The sequence below is a fragment of the Rhincodon typus genome, chromosome 6 (genome assembly GCF_021869965.1).
Source record: "Rhincodon typus isolate 14 chromosome 6, sRhiTyp1.1, whole genome shotgun sequence".
Lineage (NCBI taxonomy): Eukaryota > Metazoa > Chordata > Chondrichthyes > Orectolobiformes > Rhincodontidae > Rhincodon > Rhincodon typus.
In genome coordinates, this window is record NC_063337.1 from 16107965 (window position 1) to 16123302 (window position 15338).

General features: G+C 43.8%; 1 protein-coding gene across 1 annotated transcript in view; it reads right to left on the minus strand.

Annotated features, from left to right (window-relative positions):
* LOC125483322 (gamma-aminobutyric acid receptor subunit gamma-3) overlaps positions 1-15338 on the minus strand; it is a 548041-nt gene that overhangs the window by 243271 nt on the left and 289432 nt on the right. The window contains exon 9 of the mRNA XM_048598107.1: positions 6848-6861. Coding sequence (XP_048454064.1) covers positions 6848-6861 — 14 coding nt within the window. The remainder of the gene's footprint in view (positions 1-6847; positions 6862-15338) is intronic.

Genomic DNA, 15338 nt, shown 5'->3' on the forward strand with positions numbered 1-15338 from the left:
CCTTCTACGCCCTCATCCAGGTCATTTATAAAAATGACAAACAGCAGTGGCCCCAAAACAGATCCTTGAGGTACACCACTAGTAACTGAACTCCAGGATGAACATTTCCCATCAACCACCACCCTCTGTCTTCTTACAGCTAGCCAATTTCTGATCCAAACCACTAAATCACCCTCAATCCCATGCCTCCGTATTTTCTGCAATAGCCTACCATGGGGAACCTTATCAAACGCTTTACTGAAATCCATATACACCACATCAACCGCTTTACCCTCATCCACCTGTTTGGTCACCTTCTCAAAGAACTCAATAAGGTTTGTGAGGCACGACCTACCCTTCACAAAACCGTGTTGACTATCCCTAATCAAATTATTCCTTTCTAGATGATTATAAATCCTATCTCTTATAATCCTTTCCAACACTTTACCCACAACCGAAGTAAGGCTCACTGGTCTATAATTACCAGGGTTGTCTCTACTCCCCTTCTTGAACAAGGGGACAACATTTGCTAGTCTCCAGTCTTCTGGCACTATTCCTGAAGACAATGACGACATAAAGATCAAAGCCAAAGGCTCTGCAATCTCCTCTCTAGCTTCCCAGAGAATCCTAGGATAAATCCCATCCGGCCCAGGGGACTTATCTATTTTCACACCTTCCAGAATTGCTAACACCTCCTCCTTATGAACCTCAATTCTGTCTAGTCTAATAGCCTGTATCTCAGTATTCTCCTCGACAACATTGTAAGCACAATTTCCCACTACTGCCTTGACTGGACCTAATCTTACTCTAGTCATTCTTTTATTCCTGACATACCTATAGAAAGCTTTAGGGTTTTCCTTGATCCTACCTGCTAAAGACTTCTCATGTCCCCTCCTGGCTCTTCTTCGGTCCCTCTTTAGGTCCTTCCTGGCTAACTTGTAACTCTCAAGCGCCCTAACTGAGCCTTCAGGCCTCATCTCTACATAAGCCTCCTTCTTCCTCTTGACAAGAGATTCAACTTCTTTAGTAAACCACGGTTCCCTCGCTCAACCACTTCCTCCCTGCCTGACAGGTACATACTTCTCAAGGACATGCAGTCGCTGTTCCCTGAACAAGCTCCACATTTCAATTGTGCCCAGCCCCTGCAGTTTCCTTCTCCATCCTATGCATCCTAAATCTTGCCTAATCGCCTCATGATTGCCTTTCCCCCAGCTATAACTCTCGCCCTGCAGTATATACCTATCCCTTTCCATCGCTAAAGTAAACGTAACCGAATTGTTGTCACTATCACCAAAGTGCTCACCTACCTCCAAATCTAACACCTGGCCTGGTTCATTACCCAGTACCAAATCCAATGTGGCCTCGCCTCTTGTTGGCCTATCTACATACTGTGTCAGGAAACCCTCCTGCACACATTGGACAAAAACCGACCCATCTAAAGTACTCAAACTATAGTGTTTCCAGTCAATATTTGGAATGTTAAAGTCCCCCATAACAACTACCCTGTTACTTTCGCTCCTATCCAGAATCATCTTTGCAATCTTTTCCTCTACATCTCTGGAACTTTTCGGAGGCCTATAGAAAACTCCCAACAGGGTGACCTCTCCTTTCCTGGTTCTAACCTCAGCCCATACTACCTCAGTAGACAAGTCCTCATCAAATGTCCTTTCTGCCACCATAATACTGTCCTTGACTAACAATGCCACAACTCCCCCTCTTTTACCACCTTCCCTGATCTTACTGAAACATCTAAACCCTGGAACCTGCAACAACCATTCCTGTCCCTGCTCTATCCATGTCTCCGAAATGGCCACAACATCAAAGTCCCAGGTACCAACCCATGCTGCAAGTTCACCCACCTTATTCCGGATGCTCCTGGCATTGAAGTAGACACACTTCAAACCACCCTCCTGCCTGCCGGTACACTCCTGCGACCTTGAAACCTTATTCATGACCTCGCTACTCTCAACCTCCTGTATACTGGAGCTACAATTCAGGTTCCCATCCCCCTGCTTAATTAGAGAGAGAGATGCTGAAATGAACATGCATTCTGATGAAATTTCAGCAATCTGAAATATCACCTCCGTTTCTCTTTCCAAAGACTCTCTCAGTTTCAGTCATGGCATCCAGGAAGCCCCAACAATTGGATCGATCTTTTCCCTGTTGGATGTCAATAATGTTTCATTTCCCCTGGCAATCAGCAATCTCCTTTAATTGACAGGTTTTTGAATACAGAGAAGACACTTATAGCTCAGTGAGACACAGGTAGTAACGAGAGGTTGATTCCCTCGCTCGGATATGGAGTCCTAGAGACTAACTAGCATGTTATGAATACACATAGCTGACAGGCATATTGTACATCTGATTGCTTAACCTTTGCTACACATATTATTGTTCTTATCACCTGAAAGGAAGAGACCAAAACTTGCCAAAGGGGTTTCTTCATCCAAACCCATTTAATTAAAATAAAATGCAATTAAAATAAAACCTAATTAAAACCGCATTGACGAGAAATTACCATTTATATTTGTACCAGTTTTTAAAGCAAAAAAGGGAAGTCTAATTAAGATTGGTGCAATAATCAAGGTTCCTTTTTTATGAGGCTTTTGCAAAGATATTGAGATAGATTTTTAACTTTCACCTGGACAGAAAAGTGGCGTCGATGATTAGCCGCCCTTGATGAATATCATCAAACTAATTTCTATTATGGAAGTGGTGTGCTTCCTATAATAGCTAACTGATCCCAAATGCCAATTGTAATCTGGACAGAGTCACAAAAAACTACTTTACAAAACTGAAAGAATGACTTTCATTTCTATAGCACCTTCTGCAACCTCAGAAGGTCCCAAAGCCCTTTACAGCCAATTAGTTACTTCCTTTGAAATGTTGTTGTGGTTGTGTAGGAAATTAAGCAGCAGGTTTGCAAATGAAAAGCTCCAGCAGACAGCAAAGTGATAGTGGCCAACTGATCACTTTTTAGTGATTTTGGTCCAGGGATAAGTATCAGTCCAGCCACTGGGGACAACGTTTCTTTTAAACAATGGAATGGAATTTATGATGCCCAACTGAGGGGGCAGGAGAGGCCTCAATTAACTGGCTCGTTTGAAAGACATCTGACAGCACCGTCCTCCCTCAGTAATGTACTGGAGCAACAGCCTAGAATTGAGCGCTCATAACCTTCTGACCCAGATGCTTATGGGACAGGGAGGTCCAATGCAGAGATTAGTGCTAAAATCCCAACACATCAAGCCCAGTTTTGTAATAGTCCCCAGTAGCTGCATATGGTCCAGAATTTACAAAAGCCGACTCTTTGTAAGAGAAATGGACAGTGGTAGCTAACAGCTTGTTGGTTCGTGTTTATAGCAGCTATCAAACATGAATACAGCATCAGACTCCAAGTGCACATACGTACACATATATAGTTTATGCTTATGCCAGCTGCTGTTAACTTATTAACATGATTTGCTGTGGGGCTGTTATCCCTCAGTAATGTGTAGGAGTTTGACAGCAATGCTCAGCTCCCAGATGCGGAGATTATTTTCATAGTGCACTGTTGTAGATGTTACTGATGTATTCTGCCCTTTGTTTTGTGTGCAGCTGATGGTACTTGAAGGTGCTGCCAGTCCATGCCCATCGAGTTGTGCTGCTCCATCCTCCCTTAATTTGGTCTCTTTATCTGGCTTGTTTCTTTGGCAAAATAATGGGCAGAATGCAATTCCTCTGTAACCCCTCCCAATGCGAGCTCAGACTGATCCAACTAAATCTGGTGAAGATCCACAATGTACGGTGAAATGTGCTTTTCCTTGACATGCTAATTAACGGCCAGAAGGCAGGCTTAGGACAGTAAAGAGGCCCTTGTCGCTATCCAGCCAATTTGAAGCCTTCTGGCTCAAAACAAATGGCAGGTAAGTGAAGGAGAGGACGCTACACACTGGAGGTGCCAGTTCTCCAACATTGTCGAACTCAAATACAAAGATGGCAGCCTCTGAAGGGATGGTGCTGATTGAGGACGGGGGAGGGGCGAAGTGGGTGAACCCCTCCCACACGTGGCTGGTACAGCGCCTAGGCAGGTATCGAAGGCCTCCAAGCCTGCCACAGGGACACCTTGCAGGTAGCTAAACTGTCCCTCACCACCTCCATGAGGCTGCAGACTGAATGGAAAATCGCCATCGGCCTGACTCGACTGGTCACAGGTCAGCCCCTGGATTGCTCTTGCCCCCACCCCCATCGAGGAAAATTGTCAGCAGGGGCGCAGCAGAGCCATGACACTCTGTGCTTGCTGTCTCTGTCCCTGTTGCCAGTAGGAGCTAAAAATCCAGGCCTTACTCTCCTCTTTTCCATCCAATCATTGAATTTTCCTTTTGTTTATTTTCCTCGCCAGTCCTGCACTTTTCTCTGCTGCTTTACCCACCTGAAACCTGCTTCATCGCTCAAAACCTTTTCTTTTCAGTTCTGACCAAAGTCCTTCAGCCTAAAACGCTAACTGTTTCTCTCTCCACAGATGCTGCCTGACCTGCTGAGTTTCTCCGCATTTGTTATAAGACTGTAAAGATACAGAAACAGAATGAGCCCATTCAGCCTGTTGAAAATTAACTTTAGATAACAGTGACCTGCTGCAAAATGGGAATTGTCTCTTGTTGGACTGCGGTGGGCTGTGAACATGGAGTCATGTGTTATCTTTTGACAGGCAGTAAAAATAGAATAATTTGTTGTCTAACTGCGAACGTTATGAAGATGGATACTTCATTTTTCAGAGAAGTGAACTGTAAATATGGAATAAATGATCTAATGGCATCAGACAGTAAATGTGGCACAGTTCATTTATTGGGCACACAGGATAAATACGGTGTCATTCATCTCACTGTGGCAGGTCCATATATAGAACACTAGAAACCAGATAAAACCAGGGGAAGACTGTTGGAATTCAGGCAGTGCTCGCTTTCGGGTCCTGCCATGTGGTTATAGCGTGAGCCAACTGAGTGGGCCCAAGGCTGCTCCTAAACTTAGGTATCCGGCTTCATCGAAATGAACCAAAATGAAGACTTGCATTGACGCAGCATCTTACACTCTTGGCATTTGTCATAGGTGCCAATTAAAGGAAGTACATGTTTCCGATGCCAAAGATGGCTGCTGGAACCCACGCTGAGGTCGTCAGTCACCTGTGACAGGGCCTCTACTGCTTGTGTGCGTCTGCACGTGCGTGGTTGCTGTGGTGATGTTGATGATAAACGCAGCCTCAATTGAATACTTCTGAACTGTGGGCACAGCTGTGATGTCTGAAACACAGTGGCCAAGATGCACACAAGAAGCAGCAAAGCAGTATTGACCCAATTAACTGTTTTGGTCACATTGTCTGAAGAAAGGTCAGAACATTGAAGTGAATCCCCTTGTTCTGGCTTTGGAATTATGTCCTGGGACCTTTTAAGTTTCTTCCACAAGGACAGATGGGATTTGGTTTCGATGCCTCATCCAAAAGGACCTTGGACAGTGGGAGTGCTTCTAGGGCGTGCTGGGTGGTGCAGGAGTGGGCTGGATGTTGCCAAAAGAAGCTGTGTATTGGGCATTTGTCCAATGCTCACAGCCAATGCCATCCTGAAACTTCAAAACTATGCTGCCCGGCCCTTGTGGCAGCCACAGTCCTAAGGTAGCTCAGATGTGTGGTGACTCTCATTTGAGCACACCCCTACATGGACATTGGCACCCAGTCCTGGTACCTCCCTCAGGAACTTCAGTCCCAAAATCTGAATCATCTTGTGGGAATTCCCTCAGAGACATTTACTTGTTTGACCTGGTCAAGTTTCCTGTACAGGCTATCTCAATTCCTCACACTTGTGCACCAACCAGACTTCGTCTGCCATTCCATCCAATCACCTGGAGATGGAGAGCAGTCCCAGTTGAAGGTGCCCTCCCATCAGGGATTTGAGCTGGAGGGGATTGAATGCAACCATACGTTAAATAGGTTCACAGATTTCCAGGCTGCCTGAGCTTTCTGGGGCCAAGAGGAGACCATGGTTCCATGTTTCCAAACGGTGCAATAGGTTAAAGCCCCATCGAAGTTAATTATTTATTTGCATTAGAAGAGTACAAAGACAGGCTCCTAGGAAAGTGGAAGGGAGCAGATATAAATAATGCTGCAATCTGTGTACAAACCAATCAACAATGAAAGTATTGGTGTCTTTTCTCATACTTCACCAATTGGCTTGGAATGAGGATAACAGAATAATGGAGTAATTCATACATTGTCAGCACACAAAGGCCAGGACTTGATATGACGGTTGTTCCCCTGTTCACCAGCTGGGAAGGTGGGCTGGGGGCAATGTCACCTCAGAATAATCACTGAAGTCATGACTGCATTTTATGTTCCTCACACTTCCATCAGGTCTTCTGCCCCGTTATATCCCAACCCCACAGAGGTGTGTGCCAATTGAAGGGCCAGCTGCTCACCAATCACAGCAGTGCCATCAATCATGGCCTTGGACCAGCTAGGAGGAGGAGGCCTGGGAATTATCGTGAGTTTGCGTGCCACTCTGGAGCTGCTTAGGCAGGCTCTCATTAGGAGGTGAGGAATCGGTGTTGAGGATGAAAGGGGCATTTCTTTCAAATGGGGGCATTGGACAACTCTCGTCACAGAGGTCAGCCCAAAAGGGTACCCAATAATTAGAGATACCTCATTCTGAGTCCACAGATTGCGCACTGCCAGTCTCCCGGCGTGGTGCAGTGCCCGTCCTCCACTGGTGAAGTAACAAGTGATGGTGGCCATCAATTGACCATTTTAAGGCTTCCCTTGGCTACTGGGCAGAGGGTGGTCTGCTTCCTACCATGCCATGGTAAAACGCCAACAATGTCAGGAAGGAGATGGACCTGCCACAACCCCACATAACTCTCTAGTGGTTTTTATGGTGCTCTGCAACCCCTCATCACTGCTCCCTCCTCTACCTCACATCACCCAGCTACAATGCCAGTCTCTCAACCTGCACCCTGTTATGGACCAGGCCAGACCCCTCAATATAGTTTAAGAAGGTAGCCTAGACCCTAACTTTTTCTTATCTTAAAGGTAGACATCAAGCGCCATGTTCCAGATGCAATGCGACTGGTCAAACTACTCGATGTTAAGCAAAACACAATTCATTTAAACACTACAGTTAAAATATAAACAAAGGAAAGAGTTATCAAGAGAATTACTTAACTGTTGGAAAACTTAACTGAATAATAGACACAGTACCTATTATTAATTAACTGTTCTAATATAGTACCATCCCATCAACACACCCTTGAAACAAAGGTAAATTCAAACACAGACTCTCACACGCAGTTTCCAATCCAGGAGGGAAAAAGAAAAACAAAAGAAAATTCAGAGTAATTAGCAGCCAGGAGGCAACCACTGAAGCTTCCAACTCTTTTTATAGACCCCCAAAGGCTTCTGCTTAAAACTAAACCGAAAAACTAAAAATAATTAGAAAGCCTGTTCTGTGAGAGGTGATCACACCAAGAATGTTTCTATTGTTCCAGCTTTTATAAAACCCCAAGGCTTCACAAATTGTTTACTTTCTTATTGATAGCTCGGTATCTCTGCCTTACAACCTACCTTCAAAAAAAGGCCAAAATAACCTCTTAAAGTGACAGAATTGTCATAACCCTGGCACCCCCTAAGTCCTGCCCAGACAGGTTGAGCTGGGATGTGCTAACATGGCTGCTATGGGTAGGAATCTGTCAGACAGTTGACTGATGCAAAACACTAACTGAGAGCACCAAATAGCTCAAAATGTGACAAAACTAGAAAAGAGATGGGAGGATTAGAATCTGGAATACAGGAACTCTCAATATGTGGAAAGATGACAGCTGAACAGCACAAAGGAATCTGAGATAACAACGGAACATAACGTAACATTGCATTTTAAAAGGCAAAACAAACACTGGGAAAATCTGTCTCTCCTAACGCATGTTCCTCTGTTAGGTTTTGAACAACACCCTAGCTCTTTGATGAGGAATTTGGTCATCTGCCCTAATGACCCCTAATAAGCTTAGAATTAAGATTTCTTAGATAATGCCCCTATGAAGTACAGCCATCAGCTCTAAAGAAAGAGAAAATCACCAGCTCTCACAGAAATCTCTAAGATCTCAGAGTAAGCTCCATCTAAATAAAGGTACTACTGCAATCTTAGCTAATATTCCTGAAACAAGAATTCTACGGAGGAAGGTGTTCCTGACTGGATGACAGCGGAGAAGGCAAAGAACATTGTGGAAGATTTAACCTGGCTGTAATTTCGAGAGATTAAGCTTTAATTCTTTGTATTAATTTGGTTTATGTAAGTGGGAATTGTATCCATTGCAGCAGCATACCATTAGAATTTTGTTTCATATGGGAATAGTTAGTAGTTAAGGGGGAACTGTTCGGTTTGTTAATAGTTCTGTTAATTTGTTAACTGTTAGAGTTAGATTAATAAATTGAACTTGTTGATTATAAAGTGAGTATCAGGGATTTCTTTCATTTAATCACTTCTTTAATAGATTATGAGGTGAGACGAGCTTCTCTGGGTGTTTCAATTTTAATTATCAGAGAGGTATTGACAATGTCTTCATAACACTTGGCATATGAGAATTTTAATATTTTCACTTCCTCCTGGCCCCTGACTCATGTCTATGTTGGGTACTAGGCAAGAGGTTATGGAGGTGACATAGGATTTGAGGCATGGGTTTGACATGGGGATATAAGGTGGCATAAGGTATGAACTGGTGGCCTGGGGGCATGAGGGGGTTTTGAGGTGGAATGGGCTGCGAGATAACATGGGCTGGCATGGGGCTATGAAGGGCTTGGGGATGTAAAATGGCATGGGCATGGGAAGGTGGGTGACTGTTTGAGGGGTGAGAATTCAAGGCCCTGCAACCTTTTATAAAACTGGGCTGAGGTCCCAGAGAAATCGGCAGGCCTTTCAACAAGTCTGCCTCAGCTGTCGTTGGATCTATGACCATCTTTAAAATACTGCAGCAAATATCGTGAGTGTGGGCTACGTTTGCATGGAAGCATATTTGTCAATTTGGGAGATTCCTAGAATCAAGTGTCCAGTTGCCATGGCAAAAATCTGGACTACAGTGTTTTAGGGTGAAAATTCCATAGCTCATAGTCTTAACAAATGAAGGTAGGCTGGCAATGGTGGAACATTGAAATTGTGTAAAACATGAGACTACCAGAAACAGGTTTGGCTTTTATCTATTAGAGTCTGGAAGAATGACAGCTGATCTTATTGAAACATGCAAGATTCTCAGGGGACTTAACACAATAGATGTTGGGGGGATCTCAAACTACAAGCCACAGTTACAGAAGGAGGGGGTCACTGATTTTAAAATAAGATGGTTAGGAACTTCTTCCACCAAAGGATAGTCAATGTCTTGGATTTTCTACACCGGAGGTGTAGACACTAGATCATGGGATGATGATGTCACTGGCTAGGCAGCATTTATTGCCTATTCCTAATTGCCCAGAGAGCAGTTGAGAGTCAACCACATTGCTGTGGGTCTGGAGTCTCATGTAGGCCAGACCAGGTAAGGATGGTAGTTTCCTTCCCTGAAGGACATTAGTAAATCAGATGGATTTTTCCTAACAATTGACAATGGATTCACAGTCATCATTAGACTCTTAATGCCAGATATTTGTTGAATTCAACTTTCACCATCTGCCGTGACAGGATTCGAACCTGGCTCCCCAGAACATTGTCTGGGTCTCTAGATTAACAGTCTAGCAATAATACCACTAGGCCATCGCTTCACCATCAGTTCTGTATTATTGTCCAGTGATATTACCAAAACACCACTGTACCACTGTCTAACCTATCTTTACAGCTAGGCACTTACCTTAGGGTCAAATATGGCACCACATTTGTGAATACTCTGGAGTAACCTTAGACATTTGCCAGGGAGAGAGACGGAATCAATGAGTTGTGGTGTGGATCGAAGATCATGGCTTCATTCGGCCTAATATTTAATTAAAGGAAGTCTTTGATTATTCAGTACTTAATGTCAGACAAGCAGTTTGACAACTTCGAGATAATTGGAGGGATCGTGAGAGACGACAGCTTGGGAATTGGTGGCGTATACAGTATGTGGAACCTGGTGTTATGTTTTCAGGTAATGTGTCTGAGGTGCAGCCTGTAGGTGAGAAACAGGAGGGGGCCCAGGATAGATGCCTGATGGACATCAGAGGTAACTGTGATTGCAGCTGATTCTCTGGTCATAAAAGAATCAATCAGAATGGAATCAGGTGAGTGCAGTTTGTAGAATCAAGAAGGGGAGGGTTTGGAGATAGACAATGTTGTCAACTTCATAACAACAGGAGACAGGATGAGGAAGGATTGTTTAGCATGGTCACAATCACACTGGATATCATATGGGGCCTTGATAGTTGTTTTGATGCTCAAACAGGTTTCGGAGGGATTCAAACCGGTTTGTGTGTAGGGAGTGCTGAGTGCAGTCATGATTTTGCAGAACTTGCAAGGTTCTCATCATAAATAAGCCTTCATGAAGCCAGGCTTTGAAGTAACAAGCAGCAGATCAGATGAGTCTTGATTGTATCAAACCTCATTTGAAAGATTGAAAAAGTGACAGTATCATGAGATATATTTTCAACTTACTGATGGCCCATAAAATCTGTCATTATATATCAGCTGCAAGCCATGGAAACCAGACAATCTTTCACTTCCACTTCCATTTTCCACTTCCATCAGCAGGAAGAAAAATGGGCCCATTTCTGTAACAGGCTGTCAATCTACACCGAATGTTTTAAATCCAGAAGAAAAGTTGGAAATTGACTCATGAAGGCTGATTGGCTTGCCACAGTTCAATAGAGTTTTTGAAGGCCAATTTCAGATTTTAGACGGGGACAGTGGCACACGGGATTAGTCAGCTGGAAAAGTGAACCAGTCTCCAGGGAATACAGGTTCAAAGGATCCCTGCAGTGTGGAAAGAGGCCTTTCAACCCTTTCATTGGGTCCACACCAACACTCCGAAGAGCATTCTACCCAGACCCACCACCCCCTACTACTGTAACCCTGCATTTACCATCCATCCCACCTACCTTCCCTATACACTACAGCCAGTTTAGCACAGCCAATCCACCTAAACTGCACATCTTTGGACATTGGGAGGAAACCAGTGCACCTGGAGGAAATCCATACAGATACAGGGAGAATGTTCCAACTTCACACAGTCACTGAAGGCTGGAATCAAACCTGGGACCCTGCTGCTGTGAGACAGCAGTGCTAAACATTGAGCCACCTTGCCAACCTTCAGGGCTGCTAGGGAATTGAAAAGTAATGAGTTAAATAAATCTGAAAGAAATGATAATGACCATGAGGCCACTGGACAGTTGAAAAATAATCTCTTCCGGAAAGGAAATCTGCTCTCCTTAACTACATTGGCCTACACATGATCCCAGATCCACATCAATGTGACTGATTCTTAAGTACCCTCTGAAATAGCCGTCTGGAAAAGACACTCAGTTGTGGGTGCATCGTCCTTTCGGATTGATGGAAGACAGGAATTCTTCCTTACTGGGAGCAGTTTGTTAAGTAGGTGATGCTAAAATGCTTCTAAATGTTAGCAGTTAGCACGATTAATACTTGAGGAAATAACTGATTGCCTAATTAACATATGGTATCCAAGTCTAGCAGGTGTCATAATAATTAATAAGAACTCAAGTTGCGCATTTTTATTTCTTATTGATTCAACATAATATGCCTGCATGAGTGAACATCCTTTATTTCATGCTCACTTGTCTCCCATATTCTCCCTTTTCCTGCATTATTCCATATGTTCCATTGCTGAATGTTTTTTTTTCACATGTTGACTGTAGCAATGTGTGTCAATAGGTAATCAATTATTAACAGCCAAAATGATCATGACTGAGGTAACTGCCTCTCAGGGTGAAGGAACCTCTTCAGAAATCTTTTGCTCGTTGAAGATTTGCTTCAAGTCTATTCTTTCTTCAGAAGGGCTTGCTATAAACTGTTCCAGTGAGTGCATTCCATATCTCAAAACTGCCCACATTTCAACACAAATTGGTTGCTTGTAGAATGTCTCAGGCAGATAACAATGATGTGGGGGTGCCGGTGTTGGACTGGGGTGGACAAAGTCAGAAGTAACATGTCGCCAGGTTATAGTCCAACGGTTTTAGTTGAAATCATAAGCTTTTAGAGTGTTGCTCCTATGTAGGGTGAAGTCACGTGACTTCCAACGTAGGTAACATAATGTTAGCTGCAGAGGACAATCAAAAGACCATAGCAAGAGGACGTTTCCTGAACCAAGATTGGAGGCCAGTAAACAAGCACTTTCATGTTCACAGTTGACGTTTCAGGTTCAGTGACTGAGGTGTTCTGAGGAGGGGTCAGTAAACCCGAAGCGTTAACTCTGATTTCTCTCCACAGATGCTGCCAGATCTGCTGAGCCTTTCCAGCAATTTCTGTTTTCGTTTCTGATTTCCAGCATCTCTAGTTCTTTTGGTTTTTATTTCAATGTTCATGATTCATATTGCCTTGTTTCCCACTTACTCAATTTTAGCAGTCTTCTGACTATGAACTTAGCTATCATTTATGATTCTCAATTTTTTTTTAAAACTTGGAATCCTTGAAGCTAACAGAAAGTACAGACTGTATCTCATCAAGGCTCCTTTGACAGCACCTTCGAAATGTGCAATCTCTACCATCTGGAAGGACAAGGGCCGCAGCCCTATGAGAACACCACCACCTACAATTCTGCCTGCCTCAGCCTTAATTGTATACAATGTTGCAGTATCCCCAACCTTTTGAGGGGCAGAGGATTCCAAGATTCACGAGAGTGAAGGTTGAGTGAAATAATTTCGCTTCATCTCTCAGTCCTAGATGACTGCCCCTTATCCTGTACTTGTGCTCCTGCGTTTTAGATTCCCTGAGGGGGTGAAATAATCTCTCAGCATCTACCCTATCAACAACAAACACGGGGAATGCTGGAGAAACTCAGCAGGTCTGGCAGCATCTGTGGAGAGAGAACCAGAATTAACATTTGAGTCCAATGTGACCCTATCAAGGCCCTTTACAATCTTACATGTTTCCATAAGATTACCACTTATTCATCTAAATTCTAGACAACATAGATGCAAATTGTACAACCTTTGATCATAGGACAATTCTCCCATTGCAAGGACTAAAATTAGTAAACTTTAGCTATACTGGCTCCAATGCAAGTATATATTTTTTTAAATGCAAAGACTAAAACTGCACATAATATTCCAGATGTAATCTCACCAAAACCCTATACAAGTGTAAGAACATTTCTTTCTTTCCTGTCCTTTGATCCCCAATAATAAAGGCCAACGTGCCATTTGGTGAAACTTATGTGAGTGGATGCAGTTTCTAGTAACTTTTACTTCCCCAGTTTCTCTTCAATCCTCAATTCAGCCAATGACCATCTCCAGTCTATTCCATGACGGTGGGACACCACAGCTAAGCTACATCATATTCTCATGTGATGTCCACACAAGGGTTTGGAGGGTTTGACCAAAAGGGAGAGGCTGAATAGGCTGGGCTTTTTTCCCTGGAGTATCAGAGACTGAGGGGTAACCTTACAGAAGTTTATAAAATCATGAGGGGCATGGATAGGGTAAATAACCAAGGTTTTTTTCCCCTGGATAGGGGAGCCCAAAACTGGATGGCACAGCTTTAAGGTGAGAGGGGAAAGATTTATAAGGGACCCAAGGGGCAACTTTTTCACGCAGAGGGTGGTGCGTGTATGGAATAAGCTGCCAGAGGAGATGGTGGAGGCCGGTTACAATTACAACATTTGAAAGGCATCTGGGTCGGGTATATGAATAGGAAGGGTTCAGAGGGATATGGGCCAAATGCTGGCAAATGGGACTAGATTAATTTAGGATATCTGGTCGGCATGGACGAGTTGGACCAACCTATGACTCTGTGATTCTATGAGTGTTCTTCAGCAGGTATCATTGGATAGAGATCAGAAAAAGGAATCTAGCTTGGTCTAGAGATGTGGACAACTATCACCCTATCTGACTCAAAACATGCAATAATTTCTGTTTTTTGTATTGATAAAGTGTACTTGCATAACTGAATATGAATTATTTTGTGTCTACCTGACACCCTTTTCTTCCTGTTTTCCAAACTCTTGGAATTTTGGTCAAGCTACTTTAAATTCGGACTTAGTTAAAGCTGTATACTGTGACCTACAGTTTCCTGTGTTGCTCAAATATGGGAAGGCTTTATGGTAATCTGCTAGACATACTGGCACCACTATTACCTTATATGGAGCACGGAATGTGGTTGTACATGACTTGGTATAATCCCTTGGGAGTTGTTCACCAGTAAACTCCATTGGCTGGATTGAACGTTGTGATCAGGTTTGATCAGTTCATCGGCTGAGAACCAATGAAGTTTCTGGAAAATGAGCACACTTTGGGATAAAAGTTAACAACAGAAATGATTTTGCAGGAGTGAGACCAACATTTGAAAAGTACAGCCCTGAAGTTATCTTCAAAGAAATAAAGTAAGATGAGGCAAGATTTACACTGAGGGCAAAGTTGGCCGCTTCACTTGAATAGGGGTGGTATTTGTTTCAAGCCAAAATTATAGAGTTGAAATTGGAGTTACATGTGAATTAAGTTAAAGTAAGGTGGAGTGAAGTTAAATGAAGTGAGTTAAAGTCGGATCAGAGATAGTAGGAACTGCAGATGCTGGAGAATCCGAGACAACAAGGTGCAGGGCTGGATGAACACAGCAGGCCAAGCAGCATCATAGGAGCAGAGAGGCTGACGTTTCGGGCCTAGACCCTTCATCAGAAAAGGGGGAGGGGAAGGGGGTTCCGAAATAAATAGGGAGAGAGTGGGAGGCGGATAGAAGAGGGATAGAGGAGAAGATAGGTGGAGAGGAAACAAACAGGTCAAAGAGGCGGGGATGGAGCCACTAAAGGTGAGTGTAGGTAGGGAGTTAGGAAGGGGATAGGTCAGTCCAGGGAGGACAGACAGGTCAAGGGGGCGGGATGAGGTTGGTCGGTAGGAGATGGAGGTGCGGCTTGAGGTGGGAGGAGGGGATAGGTGGGAGGAAGAACAGGTTAGGGAGGCAGGGACGAGCTGGACTGGTTTTGGGATGCGGTAGGGGGAGGGGAGATTTTGAAACTTGTGAAATCCACATTGATACCATTGGGCTGCAGGGTTCCCAAGCGGAATATGAGTTGCTGTTCCTGCAACCTTCGGGTGGCATCGTTGTGGCACTGCAGGAGGCCCAGGATGGACATGTCGTCTGAGGAATAGGAGGGGGAGTTGAAATGGTTCGCGACTGGGAGGTGCAGTTGTTTATTGCGAACCGAGCGTAGGTGTTCTG